Source organism: Ambystoma mexicanum, chromosome 14 (assembly GCF_040938575.1).
Source record: "Ambystoma mexicanum isolate Mex_15411 chromosome 14, UKY_AmexF1_1, whole genome shotgun sequence".
NCBI classification, from domain to species: domain Eukaryota; kingdom Metazoa; phylum Chordata; class Amphibia; order Caudata; family Ambystomatidae; genus Ambystoma; species Ambystoma mexicanum.
The window spans coordinates 44,812,897-44,832,807 of NC_090940.1; the positions used below are offsets into that span (position 1 = coordinate 44,812,897).

Below are 19,911 nucleotides of genomic sequence, written 5' to 3' on the forward strand. Positions count from 1 at the left end.
ATAGCAGGGGAAGTGGCGCAAGCAATCTCAGAGCCAGCGCGATCAATATCATCACAAGGAACACGCATACCACAAGGGCGGGAGAAAGAGTGGCAGTCAGGGGAGTTCTTGTTTGATCTAAATGACAAACCCGTGAGGATTATATGCCTGCCCACCCCAGACAGTGAGAAAGGAGAAGGACGTGAAGAAAACAATGAGCAAGAATCAGGAATAGAAGAGGTATGGAGCGACTTAGACGAATATGAAGAGGCAGCTGCCGAGGCCGGGTCCCCACTGCCAAACCGCTGTTACCCAGATACACCATCGCCACCACTATAGCAGGGTAGATTAAGACAGCGAGGGGGAAATATGATGGTAAGTAAAATAAAGAAAGGTGCGGTAAGTAAGGTAGGAAAGAAACACAAGTTACAAATGCCATTGATACATAAAGGAGCAGGTAGGCCACACTACATTCCATGGGCTCAAATGGATAAAAACAACTTGGTGAAGGTCCTCCCCCCACTATCGGGAGGGGCTAGGAAATGGATACACGCCTTTGAGAAAAACACGGCAGGAGTGCCACTAGTAATAGGGGATGTGAAAAGTTTATTAGTGTCAGCAATTGATGACCAAGCAGACGCAGTGTGGGAAAAGGCCGGATTCCCTGGAGTAACGATGAGTTGTGATCGCCACGATGGGTCGGCATTCAACAACGTTCGAGCACAAGTGTGGGATGCATTGCGGTGTACGTTTTCATATATTCCAGATTTACATTTAGTGATGCAGTGTACAATGGAGGAGAACGAGGATCCTACGCAATTCATACTGCGGGTGCAAGATTTAAGGAGAAGTGAAACTGGCACGGCGTGGACCCAGTCCACCGCCTTGTTCTATTTTATCATCAAAAAGGGGCTCCCGAAGGAGGTGCAGAAGGCCTTGGACAAAATAGCTGGGATAGAAGCCAAGGGCTGGCCTTAAATACAGAGTATAATTGTGCACCACTGCAGGAGGATCAAAGAGAGAGAAAAGGAGATAGCACAAAAAAGGCTGGCAGACGAAGCAAAGCTGGTACAGAACAAATTAGTGAAGGTCGCCGCCATCAACGCCAGCGTAGCCACAGATAGAGAAAAAGAGGGGGATGAAGGAGCGGGAAACAGACCAGTCACAATAGCGGCACTGCGGGCAACAGGAGGACAAGGACCGTGGAACGGAGAAGAGCAATACGGCTGACAACAGTGGCAAGAAAGACCAGCAAGAGGAAGAGGTGGGTACCGTGGCCAGAGAGGGGGGTTTGGAGGTATGGGGAATAGAGGCTTTGGGGGTCAAGGAATGAGAGGCGGACCACAAGGGTCATGCTGGAACTGTGGGAGATGGGGACACTATTCCAGAGATTGCAGAATGCGGCCTTCAGGGTATTTCCAGGGGCAACAGCCCATGGAGAACAAACAAGGCTGGGGGTGCCCACACCCAAGTAGCCCCTATAGACTACCGATGAGAGGAGGGAGACAGCAGCCTCAGTACTATAACGAACCTCAAATGCAGCAAGGACAGCAACCACCACCACAACCTATGGCAAGACAAAACGCGGTAGGAAACGCAAACAATAATTGTTTTGCAACAGCTGCAAACGGTGCGCCCCCACCATACTGCAGCGTGACCGTGGTTGGAGACAATGTCTTTTCAGTGCCAGGGCAAGAAAAACATTCCGATTAGGACAGCCCACAGGGAACACTTGCATGTCCAGTCCTATCCACCACCCTACGTGCAGAAGAGGAACCACTAGTGGGGGCAGAGGTAGGAAATAAGCAGTTTATCTTCATGGTAGACTCAGGAGCAGAGAAGTCATGTCTTATGGAAGGGTGGTTTCCGCTCTCAGGCAGGAATTCGGAGACACAGGGGTTCTCTGGGGCTATTTTAAAAGTTCCTTACACTAAAGATCTTGATATAACGGTGGGGGGAAAACCCGTGCGCGCACCCTTCCTGTACCACGAAAACGCGCCAATCAATTTGCTGGGGAGAGATTTGTTAAGCAAATTAAATATGACCATCTCGTTTACAGAACGAGGAATAGTGTGTTCAACCCCAGGAGTGTGCCCAGTACGAGCCATGTTGATGATCAGCACAGTGATGAATGAAGTTGTGGTGCGAGGAATACCCATTGATATATGCATGTTTATTTATGGCATCAAGGTATTAGCACGAGTGGTGCCAGAGATAATGAGAAAAGAATGGAGAACACCATCAGATTTCATATTCCGCCCAATTGCACACACAGATGTCGTGCCAGGCACGATAATTTCCATAGACATCGAGGCAGTTCAGGTATCCAGCAAACGTATTGTGGTCAGAGGACTGCGAGTGGAGAACTGTGCTATGCATAGACCCAAACATAATGCTAAGAGAGATAACTGATGAGGAACTATTCACTGATAGTGAAAATGACGGAGAAATAATAATGGAAATAAGTATTCCATGTGACATTATGATCCAGTACAGAGGTACACAACCCACTCATGGCTAGCATCAATACCCCACTGACTATATTTGAGGAAGACATGGCAAAGGTAGCACCTGAAATTTGGACCACAGGGTCCCACGATGTAGGGTTACTGCATGAGGTGACACCAATAAAAATAAAACTCAAGCCAGGTGCAATACCGCAGAGGGTAAAGCAATATCCCATATCGAGAGAAGCCGAGGAGGGAATTAAGGAAACCATAAATGCACTCCTAAAACAAGGTAACATAGTGCCATCAAACTCCCCGTGTAATACGGCAATTTTCCCTATCAAAAAAGCAAAAGGAGGGGCGTGGAGGATGATCCAAGATCTCCGCCCACTCAATGACGTCATTCAAAAGGAGTTCCCATTAGTGCCTAACCAGGCATCAATATTGTGCAGCGTACCGAAAGAATCAACATGTTTTACTGTAATTGATTTGAAGAATGCTTTCTTCTCCATACCACTCGACCCGGGATCCCAATACCTGACAGCGTACACATTAGGGAACAACAGGTATGAACATCGGAGACTCCCACAAGGGTATTGCGAGAGCCCCAGCATTTTTAACAGGGTACTACGTGAAGACATTGGAAACATAGATGTAGAAAGCACCATTATTCAATACGTAGACTATTTACTCGTCTGCAGCCACACAGAAGAAAAGTGCAGAGAAGACTCAATAGCACTGCTGAATGTGCTAGCTACCAAGGGGTACAAGGTGGACAAAGGAAAATTGCAATACTGCCTCGCCGAGGTTGTATACCTCGGACAGTTAATATCAAAAGATGGGAAGCGAGTACTCCCAGACAGAGCAGCTGCTATCCGCAACATAATCCCAAAAACTGTGAAAGACATGCAAAAGTTTCTTGGCATTTGTAACTATTGCTGAGCCTGGATCCTTGATTACACGGCATACACATGTCCCTTACTACAAGCGTTAAAAGAAGCACAGAAAAATAGAGCTGCAATAAAAGGGACGCATGAAATGATGACACAGTATTTTAAATTAAAAGACCTCATTGCTGATACCCCAGTTCTCGCGAACCCAGATTATGAGAGGGAATTTTTTTTGTTTTCACACTGTAGTGGAACACTGATGACGGCAGTACTGACACAGAAAACATCTCTAGGTCAGAAACCATTGGCTTATTACAGTGGGACACTAGATCCAGTAATGCAAGGCCATTTCGCGTGTGAACAGGCTCTCGCAGCTTCGGCCTTCGCGATTGAAAAAAGCGCCATCATTGTCATGGGATGTTCGGTAACGCTATATGCGGAGCATTCCCTATTCGCCATTCTTGAGCGATCAAAATCAACACTAACAACACAGAGAGCAACAGCATATGAAATAATAATTTCGAGCCCCAACGTACACGTTGTAAGGTGCAAAACAGTAAACCCAGCAACATTCATCACAGAGCCATGCACGACAGAGGACATACAGGAACACGATTGTGCCACATATGAGGGGGAAGGTGATGACATCCCAAAAGCGAGTGAAAATGCCCTAAAGGAGGGAGAAATATATTTCATAGATGGGTCAGCATCAATAAACCCCGAAACAGAGGAAAAACACGTAGGGATGGCGGTAGTGCGCATACAAAGAAGAGCACCACAGGAGGAGCAAGAATTATGGAGCAAGCGGGGATGTAAACAATCAGCAACAGACCTCATTTGGAGGCAGGAGACAACAGGAAAGGTAGTAATGCCCGTAGAATTACTAGAAATAGCATTTCAACAGCTGCATTTCCCCAGCCATGTAGCAAAACAACACATTTCTGCAGACATCCAGGAACATTGGTTCGTCCCCAATTTGCAAGAGCACCTGTCAAAATTCATCGTGAAATGCAGAACATGCCAAACATATAATTCAGGGATGACATTGAGAACACTGCACGGTACCCTGCCCCGACCAACAGGACCATTTAGAGAGCTCCATATAGACTATGCTGATATAGGAGAGCGGTGTAATGGAGCAAGATATTTGATTGTGGTGTATGCCCCTTTTCGAGATGGGTGGAAGCGGGCCCATGTCCCCACCCAGACGCGAAGTGTGCGGCAAAGTTCCTTGTTTCGGGAAGCGTTTTCCCGATGGGGAATATGCAATGTGATAAGTTTAGACAATGGTACGCACTTCGTGAACGACCTCTTTAAGGAAGGGACATCACTCTTGGGAGTAAAACACAAACTATGCTCAATTTATCATCCGATGGCGAATGGGGTGGTAGAAAAGATAAACGGATTGCTGAGGAGTAAGTTATCCACTGAAGAAGAACTGGGTGTATTGCTTGCCCCTAGCACTGTTCCAACTCAGGACGCAACCATGTAAAGACCACCATCTGAGCCCCCACGAAATTGTAACTGGGAGGCGAATACAAATGCCAGTATCCCCGATTAGAAGAGCATCAGATGCACACAGGGCTGCCACAGTGCTGAGGGAAGAGTTCAAGGAATACCTAACCCAGTTGACACGCGCAGTACGCAGCATAGCGCGACAAATAGCACCGCCTTTTACTGAAAATGTGGCGACTGATACTACCACACCAGCCACAGACAGCCCAAGCGGCCCACTGATGCCAGGAGCACAAGTGTACGTCCGCAGCTTTGTAAGGAGGTGGAATTCACCTAGGTTTCATGGCCCTTATGAGGTCATCTATAGTACACCCACTGCAGTGAAGGTGAAAGTATTGAAGTATTGGGTGCACTTATCAGATGTGAGGAGGGCACACGATAGTACAATCCCCCAGGAGGAGCAAGATGGTGCCACTGGTACCACAAATGAGGTTGAAAAGGGATAACCAAATTGTCGGTAAAGAAAACCTGCAGAGATAAAAGTTATGATATGCATCTTGTTTTGCACGACTTATCTCCTACTTCCTTCTTTGCCATTTTTCCTTTTTTGATTGTTCGATATCCTCTCTACTCTCTCTCTCTCTCTCCTTCCTTTCGATCATTGTTCCATGCTTTTCTCCATCACTCTTTCACTCTCCTCCTCTCCATAGTAAAAGCAAATGTGTAATAGCGAAAACGAGCAAACATGACTAAAAATGATGATTAAATGTGAAGTTGAACAAGAAATGTAAATACGTGTATATATTGTAGTGACTTAACGGATTTATATCACCCCTCCAGGTAACAAATGGCCCAACGAACAACAATTGCGGAGAACCAATTGATGCTAGATAGTGATAAGGACGCCATTAGGGCTAATATGTTCAGTAATGTTGAATGTGTTTTAAAGTGTGCTGCAGTTTTGTTGTCAGTAATGTTTTTTATGGCTTGGTATTATACCCTTCTGTCTTTGGTTAATGACATGCACAAGGGGGGGAGCGGGGCTAACATGATATGGGAACGGTTGCACTGGATATGGACTGGGGTGAAGACTATCTGGAAAGAATCACATGAGATTAACATTAACGATACAGATGTGATGCAACCTTCGGAAAACGGAACTGTAGGGCCAACAAGTGTATCATTGTTACGTCTGAACATAAATATGAGTGATGCTTATGAATATAACGAATACGATGGAGATTATTATTGGCCAAATGATTTAACTAACACCAGTACACATTCACAGACAACCACACACCCTACCTCACGCGACATTGCTGCTACTGATGAAGATACACATGTCATATTGAATAACAATGATACAACCTGGGCTGGAATGTTTCAAATACATTACAAAAAGGTGAAAAACAATGACAAGGAAGGGAGAAGGAGGAGAAAAAGGGGGATGGGAGGGAAACAATACAACATTTATCATGACCTGGGGTTAGACGAAATAGAAGATCCCTGCCACCCAGATCAATCAAATAAATGGTATTCCGACATGAGTGCCACGGCGAAGCAAGCAACACATGAAAGCTACTACGTCTGTTCACTCATTCCGCATGCATCAGGAACACTGAAAATTTTAGTACCACAGGAAGTGCCCTTGTCGGAGGCCCAATGTTTAATTCATCTGGTTTTGTGCAGAATAAAGAGCACGTTCCAAGCGCACACCGTCACACTGAAAAAACTGGAGAATGAGAGAACGTGCACAAGCAGACGCCAAGGAGTAATTTGCCTTAAGGAACCATTTTTTGTCATCAAGGGGACGCGATATGCAGAAAATAAGTGGCACAAAGAAACTATCGAATGCTAAGCAGAAGCACTTCGAGGCCTATCCAATGACACTTTCCAATGGATAAAGGAGGTATGTGACCCCATCTGGTCGCAACATGTCACAAAGCTAACGTGGGTCACAGCATTAGAAAAACCTATCAAAATACAGAAAGAAGTGCCACATGAACTGTGTTTCTATGGGGAGGGAAGAGTGAACATGGGGGAGACAAGGAAATGTAACAAGACAGTAATCATACCTGACATGAAGAAAGGCACCGCTGCGCTAATGGATATGTACTGGGTTTGCGGCAAACAAGCCTACCTGCACCTCCCCGCATCGTGGAAAGGAACTTGTGCTCTAGACACCCTCCATACAGCCCTGATGGTAATACCAGAGAGCCATATCCAAGGGGCAGCAGGGCAATCGGCTGGCATATCGGCAGCAGGGCAATTAGCTGAACCATCGACAGCGCCCCAACTAATGATAACAGAAGCTCCAGCATATGAACTATTGTCAGAATATGAACTAAAGAGAAGATTGACACAAAGTAAAAGATCCTCCAATTACATCTCATCCGAATCAACAAAGCTCCTTGCTGAGATCCCGCAGAAATACAAGCTCTTTTCATCAGCAGAGACATTTTTCGCCTGACTCCTTGTCCCGCACAAACGAACGCCAAATGGTTGCAGATAGTGCGCTGGGAGCTCACCCAACTGGCTAACGACACTGAAGATGGGTTCAAAGTGATAAAAATAGAGCTCTGCGCACTGCGCCTAATGACAATGCAAAACAGATATGTCTTAGATCTCCTCACGGCGATGGACAGTGGTGTTTGCCGAAAAATTGGGGGGGCGTGTTGCACATTCGTGCCAACTGAAGATGCTGATAACGGGACACTCTCACATGTGATAAGAGCAGTACACAATTTAGGAGAGAGGATGAGTACAGAAGGAGGGGCAGAAGAAAGCATGTAGTTCGACAATCTGTTCAGTTGGATATCATCATGGGTAAATGTGGCAATGAAAATACTGGTCCCCATCATCGTCTTTGTGCTCCTGTTCTTCTGTGTGTGCAACTGGGACTCCGGTGTTGTGAGAAAAGTATGCCAACCACAGCTATGATGATGGTAACAATGGGCCGACCGACAACGGTAGCTACCATGATATATGCACAAATACAAACAGGGGAGTACACTACACCACAATACAGGATGACACCAATTTGCAGGCAATATGGGGATATAGTTGATCATTTGCATCATACAACGATAAAAGAACCAAGGGAGTTGCAATGGTACCAAGAAGTATGGGTGGATCTAGATGGGGATGGAGGAATTTACTTGATGTGTACACCAGACGAATATGCCAGAAGAGGAAATAGCTTAAGAAGTGTATGCAGAGTGTGGATGGCAATAAAAGTCACACCCGCGTGGGACGAGGCTGTGGCAGAGGCTGAGTACTACCGAAGGGAGAATGAAAAGAATAAAAAATAAAAATATTTGTTACTTTAGATGTAACGAAAGGGGGGAATGTGTGGGAGCGAGGGGCTAATGGGCCCCTCTCTGGCATCACTTCTCAGTACAAAACTCGGACCAAGTGCCTCCAGTGGCGGGTACGCCCCTCGCCCTCATGCGATGTTAACTTGGGGTTACATTCGCGTAGATGGGACCACTGAGCAGGACACGGGGCATCCATTTTTTGTACCCCCTTTCGACTCCATCTTGGTGACCAGGCCTCACTGCGATAGTACAAAATGCCTCTCTTTCCCCGCCGCAGCAGCTGGGAGCACATGGCCCCCACCCTCGTTCCCACTCTGACTGGAAAACTCTGCAGCTCCATTCTCACGCTGAAGCCGGAGATGCTTGCAACAAATAACAAATGTAACACATCTCTTTCCCTCTTAGATCACTGTCCTGAATGGGAACCTGAATGGGAACCAACATGAGCCAAGCACATAGCTCGTCCATCTCCACAAAAGTGTCCTTGCCCTCTTACCCTCACCAGTTGAAACTTATTGCCATTCTAACCCTGTGTCCCTGCAAGATATTCCTTTCATGTGCCAGACCGCTGACCATGCTATGAAGCCCACCCAACAGACCCCCAACTAACATTAGACCCCTGCTGCAGTATATCGTGCCTAAGACTAACAAATGCCACATACCTGAGATTCTTGTGAGACTAACCCCACAGTTCAATGACAGTATTATAGGGGTTAAGACCCGTAAACCTGTGATCTGTATAACCCAAATGTTACAGATGATATAGATACCCGTTGTGATTTGTATGGTGACATGATAAACTACTGAGTGTCTTTTTGGTCAACCATTATTCAATGCATGCATTTAGAATGTATTTTCTTAGCTTAGATAGTGACCACCATGTTTCACAGCGACCTGACCTTCACCCATCCGGAGCACAGATGTCTGACGTCAATCCTCCCGCCAACCAAGCAACCAACCCGGAGGAAGAGATGATGCCCACACCCAAGACACCACCCTGGCTGACCAATCTGGGTCCAACGTAGCATCATATGTTAGATATGCCAATGTGCTTATATAATGTAGTGTAACCTTGATGTGGTCAGAGCGCTCTCAGAGATCTAGATAAACTTTTGCTTGAACTCTCGCAGCCAGCTCTTTTGTGCTTTATTCCCTGTCCAGGGAGTGTCTGTTTTATTAATTGTACACGTGTAAGTCAGGGAGGGCACAAACACCGGCCACTACAACCCGTTTATGTGATGTTCTATGGTGGCTCTAGGGACTCCATTTTGGCCCATGGGTGAGATTCCTGTGTTTTGGGGTAGGCTGGTGGCAGGTGTGATTTAGTTTCGGCTTTAGCAGGGGTCCAACCAGTTTTACTTTGCCAATGTACCAGCATGGGGGCCAATGTATTTCTTTAAGACCTACTGCAAGCCTTTTTGATTTGGCGCATCCTATTTGTGAGGGGACGACGAGGCAGGCCCAAGTGGTCATTGTGCAAACATGGGCTCATCCTCTACTGTGGTGTGAACTGACCTAGGCTGCTTTCCTTCTCTGCACAGCCCCATTACGCATCCATTGTGTGTGCACCTCAGTGTTTCGTAACTTCCCAGGACAGCCTGAGTAGCTCAGCACCAGATCTGACGCTGCCTGGTGCGTTTGGGCGGGTGCTTTACGCAAGCCCATGCGTGAATGTGCATATCTAGGGGAGGACCTGTGCACTCATCAGATCTGCTGATTCCTTCCTGAACGGCTGGAAGATTTGCTATGATGATGGGCTGCTGAATTTCTGAAGCAGGTTTGGCCTTACTGGCTGGAGCCCGAGTCCTTTGTCCTTGGCCCAGGTTCTTTGTTCGGCTACTGTACGTCCTTCCTGGGCTGTTCCTGGTTCTCCACCCAGCCCTCTGCCAACGTTAGACCAGCTGTCCCTTCTGCGACAGACCCTGCTTTCTTGCTAAATGCTCTTGGACCAAGTGCCACAAGCTAGAGGGTCTTCATCTCCCAGTAGAGTGGTGGGCCACCATTACTCTCCCCAGCTTGACTCGTGCCCGGTCGCCCCAACCAATGGCCCATCTTGGGACCGTTCTTTGTTGGTTGGCCGACACATTTTGCCTCCTGAGCTGCCAGTCCGGTTCCTATGACGTATTGGTGCCTTCTTTGCTGTATTAACTTCCGACCAGTGGGTCTTCGCCCTGGGTATATCGATTATTCTTCCTTTTCTTTGTCTTGACTGTCGCTGATCCAGGGTGCAAAGCCCAGAGCCCCAGATTCTGTCTCCATCCTTGTGGAAGGGGCCCTGTACTAATCGGGTTCTCCCATCTCCTCCGAACCAAATCTTGAGCGAATGGCACTGTGCGTACCTGTCCCCCCTGTCCTGGGGTCCCCAGATATCCTTCAGATTCCTCTTCCAGGGCCACCTAAGTCCTGAGGTGTTGCAGTCTTCCTTCTCTGGTCGCGTGGGCCCTGAACCTGGCATTGGAGCTCTTCAGGGAGGTCTCCCCTCGCGTCCTCTGGACTTGGTTTGCTCCTTTGTCCGCACCCGTGTGGTAGAACCAGACCTTATTTAATAGCCCCTACCTCTGCCCTCTGGATTTGACTTGTTATACTGTACTGCTATGGATAAAACTGCACAAACCTTTGAGCACCCTGAAACTCTCTTAAACACGTACTTACTTACTTGGACTTTCCGATATTGTCAGCGCTCTCCCAAGTCCTCTACCAAAAACAATTATTTTTTTTGGCCTGTAGCATTGATATACTGGGGAAGCCAAAGTAGTAAATTCCTGTTCACTTTCTTCACAGAGGATTGCATTTAGACTTTGTTTCACTCACTATTACTGTGTCTGTGAGTATACCCATGGGTGAAGTGGCATCCAGTGAAACACAGTACTGTAAAACTACCCTCATGGTACCTTTGGGTGGCCTGATGGGCCTAGTTTGTGATCTGTTGGAGTCCTTTACAGCCCCTCTAGGCATTCTATGAGTAGAAGTGTGATACAGAGACTGTTCCTGTGTTGGCATTGTGAGTCCTGTGCGGTTGACTACCTTCCATGCTCCTCAGTTCTTCGCGAAGAACCCGCCCCCAGCGCCCGCTCCTTGCAGGGTTGCATCAACACTGATATCTAAGCACATGTACGGGTCCAAGTGCTGCCTCAAAACCTAGCGAGTTACAATCATTAAAAGTGGGGTTGTGGAGGTGAGGGAGTTCATTGTAGATTGAGTGAGAAGAGGTTGGGGCATGTGAGGGAATAATGGGGTAGTCATCTGTGAGAAAAGAGCAGTGACTGGCACCTGCTCCGACCAATGTCTGACAAACGTGGAATCGCGACTAATATTAGTAAACATGGACTAGAATAAAAGGCGTGTGCATTACCCCGAAGAGGAGAGACCAAGCAAACATGGCAAGAAAACAGAAGAATGTCGTTCAAACCGATTCCTCAGAGATGCCCGGCCCACGGGGGCAGCAGCAGAGGCATGGGAGGTCTTCCAGGCAGGAGAAGCAGCTTTCTGGAGAGCCTCTAGGGCCGCCTTCCTCCTCGCAGAACAGGCTGAAGGTCTTCCTGACAGAGGTTTCTGAAGTTCTGGTAACCAATTGGCGCAGGAAACCGTCCACCTCACTTTTGGCTGCTTTGATAAGACAAACTGTTTAGATGCTCCATAATTATTACAAAGAGCTTTTGTGCCTTTACTTGTCCCACCTAGATAGCAACAGAGAGCCGTCCTGGCATGTACAATAAGGAGGGCCATTTCTGGAGGGAAGAAAGCCTGGGAGTGAATGATGGTAAAGAGTTTTTCCTTAATAAGGAAAATCTGAAAGGAACTTTGAAAGGAAGGGCAAGTTTCTGACAACAATGCTATTGTTATGAAGAACTACACAAGATGAACACAGAGGCTGTATCCCACTCAGTCTCCTGCTGATGTAATGGCCATGAGAAAGGCTGCATTCCATAAAGAATACTATAGTCAAACAGGGGACTCAAACATAGCTAAAATGATGTTCTGCTCTCAAGATGGTGACTCTCACCTTAAAAGTGGGGGACGGGGGCGCTGTTAGAAATGCCAACAAAAATTAATTCACCAGTCTAGTGAAGGAGAATTCCTGGGAAGGGTTTCTTGTGTAGGCCAGAATAGCATCTAGATGGACTTTTAGGGAGAGCAGATGCAAGCCAAAAATGATCGAATAGAGGATATAAGGCAATGATGTGTCGCCTTCGTTTAACAAGCCCTTGCCCAATGCTTCACTACATCTGTACTACTTTCGGCAACTTGTGACATCTGAAAGAGAGAAAACATTCATAGTAAAGTATGAGGGCCTAAGAGTAAGGGACGGACACAATGGTGGCATGTTGACTGGCAAAGACTTTCTATTAACAACCAAACATAGGGAAAATTGGAGGAAAACCTAACTAGCCCTATCTCTACGAGAGGGTTTCCCTGCCTCAACAAATCTAGCTAATGAAGCGGTCTGTGTCAGAATGTCCAAAGTAAAGTTTGCTGTCATGTGTCCAAATCCTAACCTATCCCTCTCACAAGCTAAACTCAATATAATCAGCAAGGGTAAATGTTTTGACAGCCGACCTGCAGCTCGACCTTGCAGCTCAAATACAAAAGTTCAAAAAGGTGTAGGAAAATAAAGCAAAAGTTCCACGAGACTCAAGGGGTTTGTTCCCTTTCTCCAGAGTTTCTATAGCATATGAAAAGAAGTTCCACAAAACCTAAGGGTTTGACTCCATTTCTCAATACCCCCTCAGTAACCCCTCCTTGGTTTACTCTCCTGCCAAGTAGGGTATACAACCTTCTCATTCGTCACACAGCCTTGATTTACTCTCCTACCAAGGTCTCTGCATGTTCCTGGAACCTGCAAGCTTCGTATTCGTTCATTTTATGGTTTGGGGTATGTGTCCCCCGTGTGGGTCCCAGACCCCTTCACTTGGTTAGCTTCCCAGCTCTCTCTTCAAGCCACCGCCTTGGTTCACACTCCTGCCAAGGTCTGTGAATCGCTCTTGCATGTGTAAAGTGTATATTCCTCTTTGTTACTAGTGGGGGGTTATTTGCCCAGTATGGGTCCCAGACCCCCTTCACCTGTATGTTCTCACAGTTCTCTTTATTTACAGACCACAGCCTTGGTTTACTCTCCTGCCAAGGTTTGTGGGTGCAAAGTTCGTATTTCTCACTGTTCAGTGTTTATCTTCCCACCATGGGGAAGCCGGTCAAGTGGCACAGCGAGTAGAGCGCTCGCTTTGACATCCGTGCAGAGGCTGCTAACGCAGGTTCGAATCCCGGCGGGGCCAAACTCAGCCTTTCATCCTTCCGAGGTCGATAAATGAGCACCACACACCGTGGGTAATAATAAGCAGCGCTCAGATACCTCAGGGTTCGTAGCGCTATATAAATGCCGAATTATTATTATTATTATTATTATTATTATGGGTCCCAGGACCCCCTTTGCGCAATTATTCTTCCTCTTTGGTGTCTCATACGTCTTGCCTCAAGCCTCCTGCCCCCTCCCGCCCGGTCTCCCTAACCTTGGGGGATCAGCCACCCTGGTACCTGTAGCTTGAACTTTGGCGGCTTCCTGGCCCTTCCAGCGTCCTCACAGACCTTCTGTGTGCTGCTTCTGCTGTTCGGCATCCATCTCCCTGCACTCTTGCTGCCCCGGTTACCGGCAAGCAGCTTTCCTTTGCTCCGGTCTGCTTCCCGTGCTGCGAGCCTTCCACAAGTGCAGTTCTCTCTGGGACAGTATGTTCTTCTCCCTCTGACTGACCTCCGCATACCTGAAGCCTCTCGTGGTCCACGCCAGACCAAGAACGAAGACTCCATCCTGCAGTTCCCTCTCTGCCTTTGAATGACAGCAGGCCAATCAGGTCCTTGCAAAGGCTAGAGCACGTACTGGCGTTCGTGTTGGTAATCATCATTACTCGCAGCCTCTTCATCGTCCCACTCGTTATTACCGGGATGTATTACAACAATACATGGCGGTTTCAGGTAATGTGGAGAAGGATGGGTTTTAAGGGAAGGTGGGAGGGGGAAAAGCATATTGTGTTCTCCCAAGCTGGTCGCTAATCCCACAGGGGGTCTCCCTCCCCATGAGATCCACCTGCGGAGTACCACCCCCAGGGGGACTCTTGGGTAGCAGCCTCACCTCCCTTGCCTCATGGGAAGGGGCTCTCCCTATGGGAGAAATGACAACATCTGGGGATTTGTCAAAAAAGGCAATGGCCACATATTCAACAATGGCAGAGTCAAAGGTGTACATAAAGTGCAACAGTGGTGTGCTTGTGAACTCTCCATCATTCGTCACTAGGCTCAGAGTTATGAGCGAGTAGTGATCTGGCCAAATGGAACCAATCCACACCCAAGTGCTGTGGCTCAAGGTTCTGGAAAGCCCAGTGAAGCGTACGAGGAATTCCTGCAGTGGCATCGCTACATGAAGGACCAGCAACAGCTCAGTGGAATCTGGCACGACTGTGGAAGAAACAGCTAACGCTTACCAAACCAAAGCAGGACATCCCAGAGGGCAGAGCGCTAGCACATTCCTGTTCAATTTGCTACCTTTCAGTTCACAGATATGCGAGCCTGCAGAAAGCCACAAACTAGCTTTCTAAGCAAGCTGATGGAAAGTGTAGCTCACAACATCCGGAGAGCTAAAGAAAATGGTCAGTGAAGCAGTAGGGAAAAGAAAAAGGTTCAGGGGATCACGCAAAAGCCAGATCTTAGGACTTTCATCATAACAATGAGGCATCCTTGCATATAACATTGAAATATCTCCACATTGTTGAGTCAAAGGCAAAGTTGCAAGAGCACAGAGGTTCTCATTTTCTCCATCTATGCCTGTACCACAGATGGCCCACCCGTCTTTCATGGGCTGCAACAGCATATTCAAGAGAGCCATGTGGAGTCCATCCAAAGCCTGTCCAGTCAGAATCCACAACCCCATTAGCAGATGTTTGGAGCGGGCCTCAAAGTCTGCACTTACCGCTTGGCAGTGGCTAGTGATAATCGACTTGTGGCGAGTAAGAAATGGTGTGCATGTGGCGAGCTGATTGGGCGAGTGACTTATGCCTGGCTACTAGCTTGCAACTTGAAATGCGAAGCCCTCCTTGGAGGCTAGAAAACCAAGTGACGGATTATTCTTTACAATTTGCCACCTCATTGGAGTGTTTATTTTGTGACGTTGGTGGCATCACACGCAGCGGCAACATCTCAATTCTAGGGACCTTTCTAATCTCTAAGCCTGCACCAGCCAACCGAAGTGCGCTCGGTACCTTACACTCCTCAGTAACTGGGTTGGGGGATGCACTGGCATCTGTTGCAGCCCAGAGCCTGCTTCACAGTGCAGCGCTCGCAAGCTCTGTGGATAGAGAGGGCCACACAATACTATCATTCTGGCATACCAAGCGTGTAGGCACTGCTGGCAAATAGCTATGGGGGGGCATGCCGCAGGTAACAGAGTGGGACTTGAGTCTATATCTTCTCCTGCATAGAAGTGTGCCCAAGACAAGCTTCTTACGCTACTTAGTCAGGTCCTGTGGGAGGAGTGTGTGTCAGAGCGGGCACATGTGTTTGGCAGCAGAGACATCTGTTCTGAGATGTACAGTGTAGACCATGGAAAGGGCCCCTGGACTCCACTCTCTGAGAATCTAAAGCCTTATGCTCAATACAAAAACAACAGAGAAATGCTTCAGTGCTTTCATATCTTCTTTGGAACAAGCAAGAAGAACCCCCACCAAACATGACAATGACACACTTCCCATTAGACACGGCAAGCGAGAAGAACCCCCACCAAACATGACAATGACACACTTCCCATTAGACACGGCAACGGGACACCTGTGAGCCTCTTTCTCTTACCAGCACATCGTGCACCAAGGCCTGGTACGTCCACGTGTGGTGTAAAGGGGTCGCCAAGTCTATGTTCCGGTCCACAAGCACCAGCAAAGGCCTCTGAAAACTACAATGGAGAAGCACGGAAAGTGTTAAACGAGAGCGTACGGCCATTCAGACAACCCTACCACCCCACGCCCAAGTAAAAAAAACAGCACATTTCTGAAGCCAGAGAGTCAGCACCTGCCACTTACGGGTAGTATAGCTCGGTGGCAACGCGCTCGTCTTGGAAGCAAAACGAGTTCGAATCCCGGGTAGTGCTTTGAAACCTCTTCAGTATTAAGCGCGTTATAAATAAACTATTATATTATATAAACACAGGTTTCCACATTCCCCTGACATTTAAAATCCTCGCAGGAGCTATGAAAGTACAACGTTCGTTTTAACAGGCATGGAAAGAGCTGCTCTATCACACAAGGATGGGAACACTGGCTTCAAATAATAAACAATGACTTCTACACGGGTGATAGCCGTATTGTTGGGCAGCACCCACAAAAGGAAGATACAGTGACTGGGTGTGGCACAGAACACAATGAAAGCTCACATCTTTATTAAAGGACACTACAGTGGTGAGGATGGGGTCAGTAGTTTTGAATGAGAGGATCTTCAGCTTTGGGGCACTCTCTGGTCCTTTTCATAAGCCTCTGCCTTGGCCACGTTTGGGGATTTGACCACATTTCACGCAGTCACAGGGTGTAGATATTTACTGTACCATAGTGCACTGGCTCAACGTTAGTTCTCTCGTTTCCATAGTGCTCTGGGATTAGTATCCGTTTCTTAGAATACAGCATCAGAATTACTCGGCTTCTCAATTCGGCCTCTCTCCTGATCAGGATTCAGTGTTTCAATACTCCATCTCTTAATTTCATAACTCTTTGAGATTGGCCCCAGTCTTACGGAATGTAGCAGCTTAATCACAATGCATTTTGTATGGAAGACGCTTTCCAAATTAGAGTTCAATGTTCCAATCCTACTTCTCCCCACTTACGGTCTCTGTCCGTGACAAGTGTTCTTCCCTCACAGTATCCATTTTACAAAAGAACCACTCAGTAATGGGGTATTAGGGGCTGGAAGATGCTTTTTGGTGGATTGGAGTTTAACTTTTTGGGTTGTAAAGTGCCTTTACGAGGGACTATTTGTGAGTTTTCAATCAGTTTTTTGGCCTGCTTATTTCGAGAGGGATATTTCTGTGTTTTTACTGTTTTGCAATCCGTTTTTTGAGCTGATCTGCAAGTAGGGTTCCCTCGCTTTGTGTTGGAGTTCTTTGTTTCTGGCTTTCTCACCCCGCCCCCGCTCTCCGGCCCACCCCTTGGCAATTAGCTAAGGCAGTCAGGTGTCCCTGTGCCTTTATCCTTGCTGCCTCCTCCGAGTGCTTTTCCTGCGCCGTCTCCCATCCACCTTCATACATTTCCTGCCCCTCCTTCCCCACCCAAACCAGCGATTTGGTTATCATTGGTCCGTGTCCCCCCACGTGAACGGAACAGCTGTATGTCAGAGGCTCTCCCAGGGCTGATTTGCCCGGGCAGCCGGCTAAGGGCCCAAGGCAAAGGGGAGCTCCCATCCCCGTTTGCCCCTGTTCATCTATGGACGCCTGACATAGCACCCTACGGAAACAAATAAGGTAGGGTTGCTATGTCAGGTATGGGCGGCGAGCAAAGCCATTACTGTGCTCAATTAAAACCCTGCCACATGTTCATTTCTACCTTCAAATCAGAACATTGTGTAGATTACCTGCAGCACTCCTCAGATAGCCTGATAGATGTATTCTGGAGGGCAGACATGTTGAACTTGAGGCATTTTGTGGTGCGCAGTGTATTGCAGTTGCATTCATTGGGGGGAATTGCACTTGGATGGGTTTTGGGGTGGGCAATGTATTGCACTTCGATGGATTCTGGGGGTGGGAAATGTATTGCACTTCATGGAGTCTGGGGTGGGCAATGAATTGCACTTCGATGGATTCTGGGGGTGGGCAATGTATTGCACTTTGATGGATTCTAGGGGTAGGCTATTAAGTAGGTAAATTACTTTGGACTGAACATTCTACAGATGACCTCACCCAGTCAGGCATGCAGGGAGCCAAGGAAACAACAGGAAGGACAGACCCCAACAGCTATGTATTGCTCTTAGATGGATTGTGACGAGCTGGCAGCGTACCACACTGAAGGTATTTGTGAGGGTGGCCAATGCGTTGAACCAAATCATTAGAAAGGCGGCCATTGCTTCTGCTTTTAGATGATTTGTAAGTGTAGCCAGGGTTTTGCTTTGTGAATTTCCATTAGGGCAGCCAACATGTTAGACTGAGAAGGCTTGTGCGTTTGGCCATTATGATGCACTTGGAAGAATTTAGGAGGGCAACCTGGGTGGTGCTCTCGGGGTATTTGTGAGTGTTACCTTTGTATTGCACAGATTGTCGCCTTTGCACCAGAGGAGCACTTGTGATAGCCATTGTATAGCACTTGGAAGGGTTGGGCAGTTAACCAGGGTGCTGCACTTAGTCAAGTCCATGAGGACGACCATGCTATGGTTTCTAGGCGATTGCAGAATGTGTTCCACTATAGGCAATGTAAGTGTTGGCAGTATGCTGCCTTTACTGGTAAGTAGGGTCTTGAAGGTAGCCATTTAATGATTGCAGGGAGCATGCAGGATATATCGAGCATAATGTATCAACCCAGATGTATTAGAATGTGCTCAATGTACCAATTCTAGGCTTTCATTTGATTATAACCAATGCATTTTTCCTCTCGCACTCCACTCTTGGAATTAGCCAAAGGCACGGACACACTCCTGCACGCATCTGCTTTCACATACGACTCAAATGATACTTTACACATACTTCTGCCGTAAGAAAACACAGCTGGAGGCTACCAGGGGGCGCGCACAGGCAATGGCAGCCTGATTGCAGAGCTCCCGCCGAAGCTGGGCCCATCTAGGGGATTGAGCCCCCCCCCCCCCGATACCCCCGCAACAAGTGCAATGAGCGGCGGGAGCTGGCGACCCCCCGTGACGCCCCCGCTCGAAGAGACGGCCCTCCAGCGCCAAATGGAACCGGAGAACCGCGAGTGCCGGTGCGCGACTGGGACGGCTCGCGTCCGTCAGCGCAGGAAACGACGGATCCCTCCGCGGCTCGGGAGCCGGGGAGAAGAGCTGGGCCCTCCTCCGGGCCCAGGAGGTGAAAGGCGAGTGTCGGGTGAACGGCGCTCCCCATGCGGGCCCCAGCAGCGACCCCCCCCCGCCATCAGGGGGAGGAGACAGACTCTTTCCCGGCACTGCTCCGGACACCACGGCAAGGGCAGAGGAGGCCCAGGTGAGGACGCTCTCCAGCGACGCTTCAACTCGGGTGGGGGGCGGAGCCGTTCCCCCCACGAGAACCGAGACATCCACTACCAACGCCAGCCAGATCTCCCCACCCTGGGTCACAATAGTGGCCCCCGGCCAGAGACCGTGGGCATCGCAGGGGTAGACCCCCAGGGCCACGCCCCGGAGCGAGAACCCGCTGGACAAAGGAGGTCCCCGGGGACACCGCCCCAGGGGGGAAACAGTGGTCTAGCAGTCCAGGTGAGAGGCCCCCGCTCCTGGTAAAGCGGGGCGAGTGCCCGCCTGCGGGGCTGACCCATCACTCACAAGGGCTCACACCCCGGAGATATTCACAACACTGCGGGCCCAGGTCAGCGCAGCACAACTCCAGGGGCCCACAGGGCCACAACGCACCACGCAGCTGGGAGGCATTGAACAATTAAGACCTGAAGGGAGACCCCACGACCACGCTGCTCAAGGGTATTCGAACACACCTCTGGCGTCCCTCACATCACTGAACCCCAGGCCAACCCTGATCACGCAAGCGGCCCGCGAACCAGGTGAGAGGCCCCCGTCCTCAGCTGGCGGGGTGAGTGCCCGCCTGAAGGACTACCCCACAACCCGCAGGTGACAATCCATTGTCTACAATCCCCATCGGAGTGACGC

The 19,911-nt window shown here is 48.5% G+C and overlaps 1 protein-coding gene across 2 annotated transcripts in view; it reads right to left on the minus strand.

The window, feature by feature from the left end:
• The window catches only part of SCFD1 (sec1 family domain containing 1), a 1,005,810-nt gene that overhangs the window by 882,001 nt on the left and 103,898 nt on the right, over positions 1–19,911 (minus strand). For both annotated transcript variants that reach the window (XM_069638499.1, XM_069638500.1), the window contains exon 10: positions 15,919–16,018. In XM_069638499.1, coding sequence (XP_069494600.1) covers positions 15,919–16,018 — 100 coding nt within the window. The remainder of the gene's footprint in view (positions 1–15,918; positions 16,019–19,911) is intronic.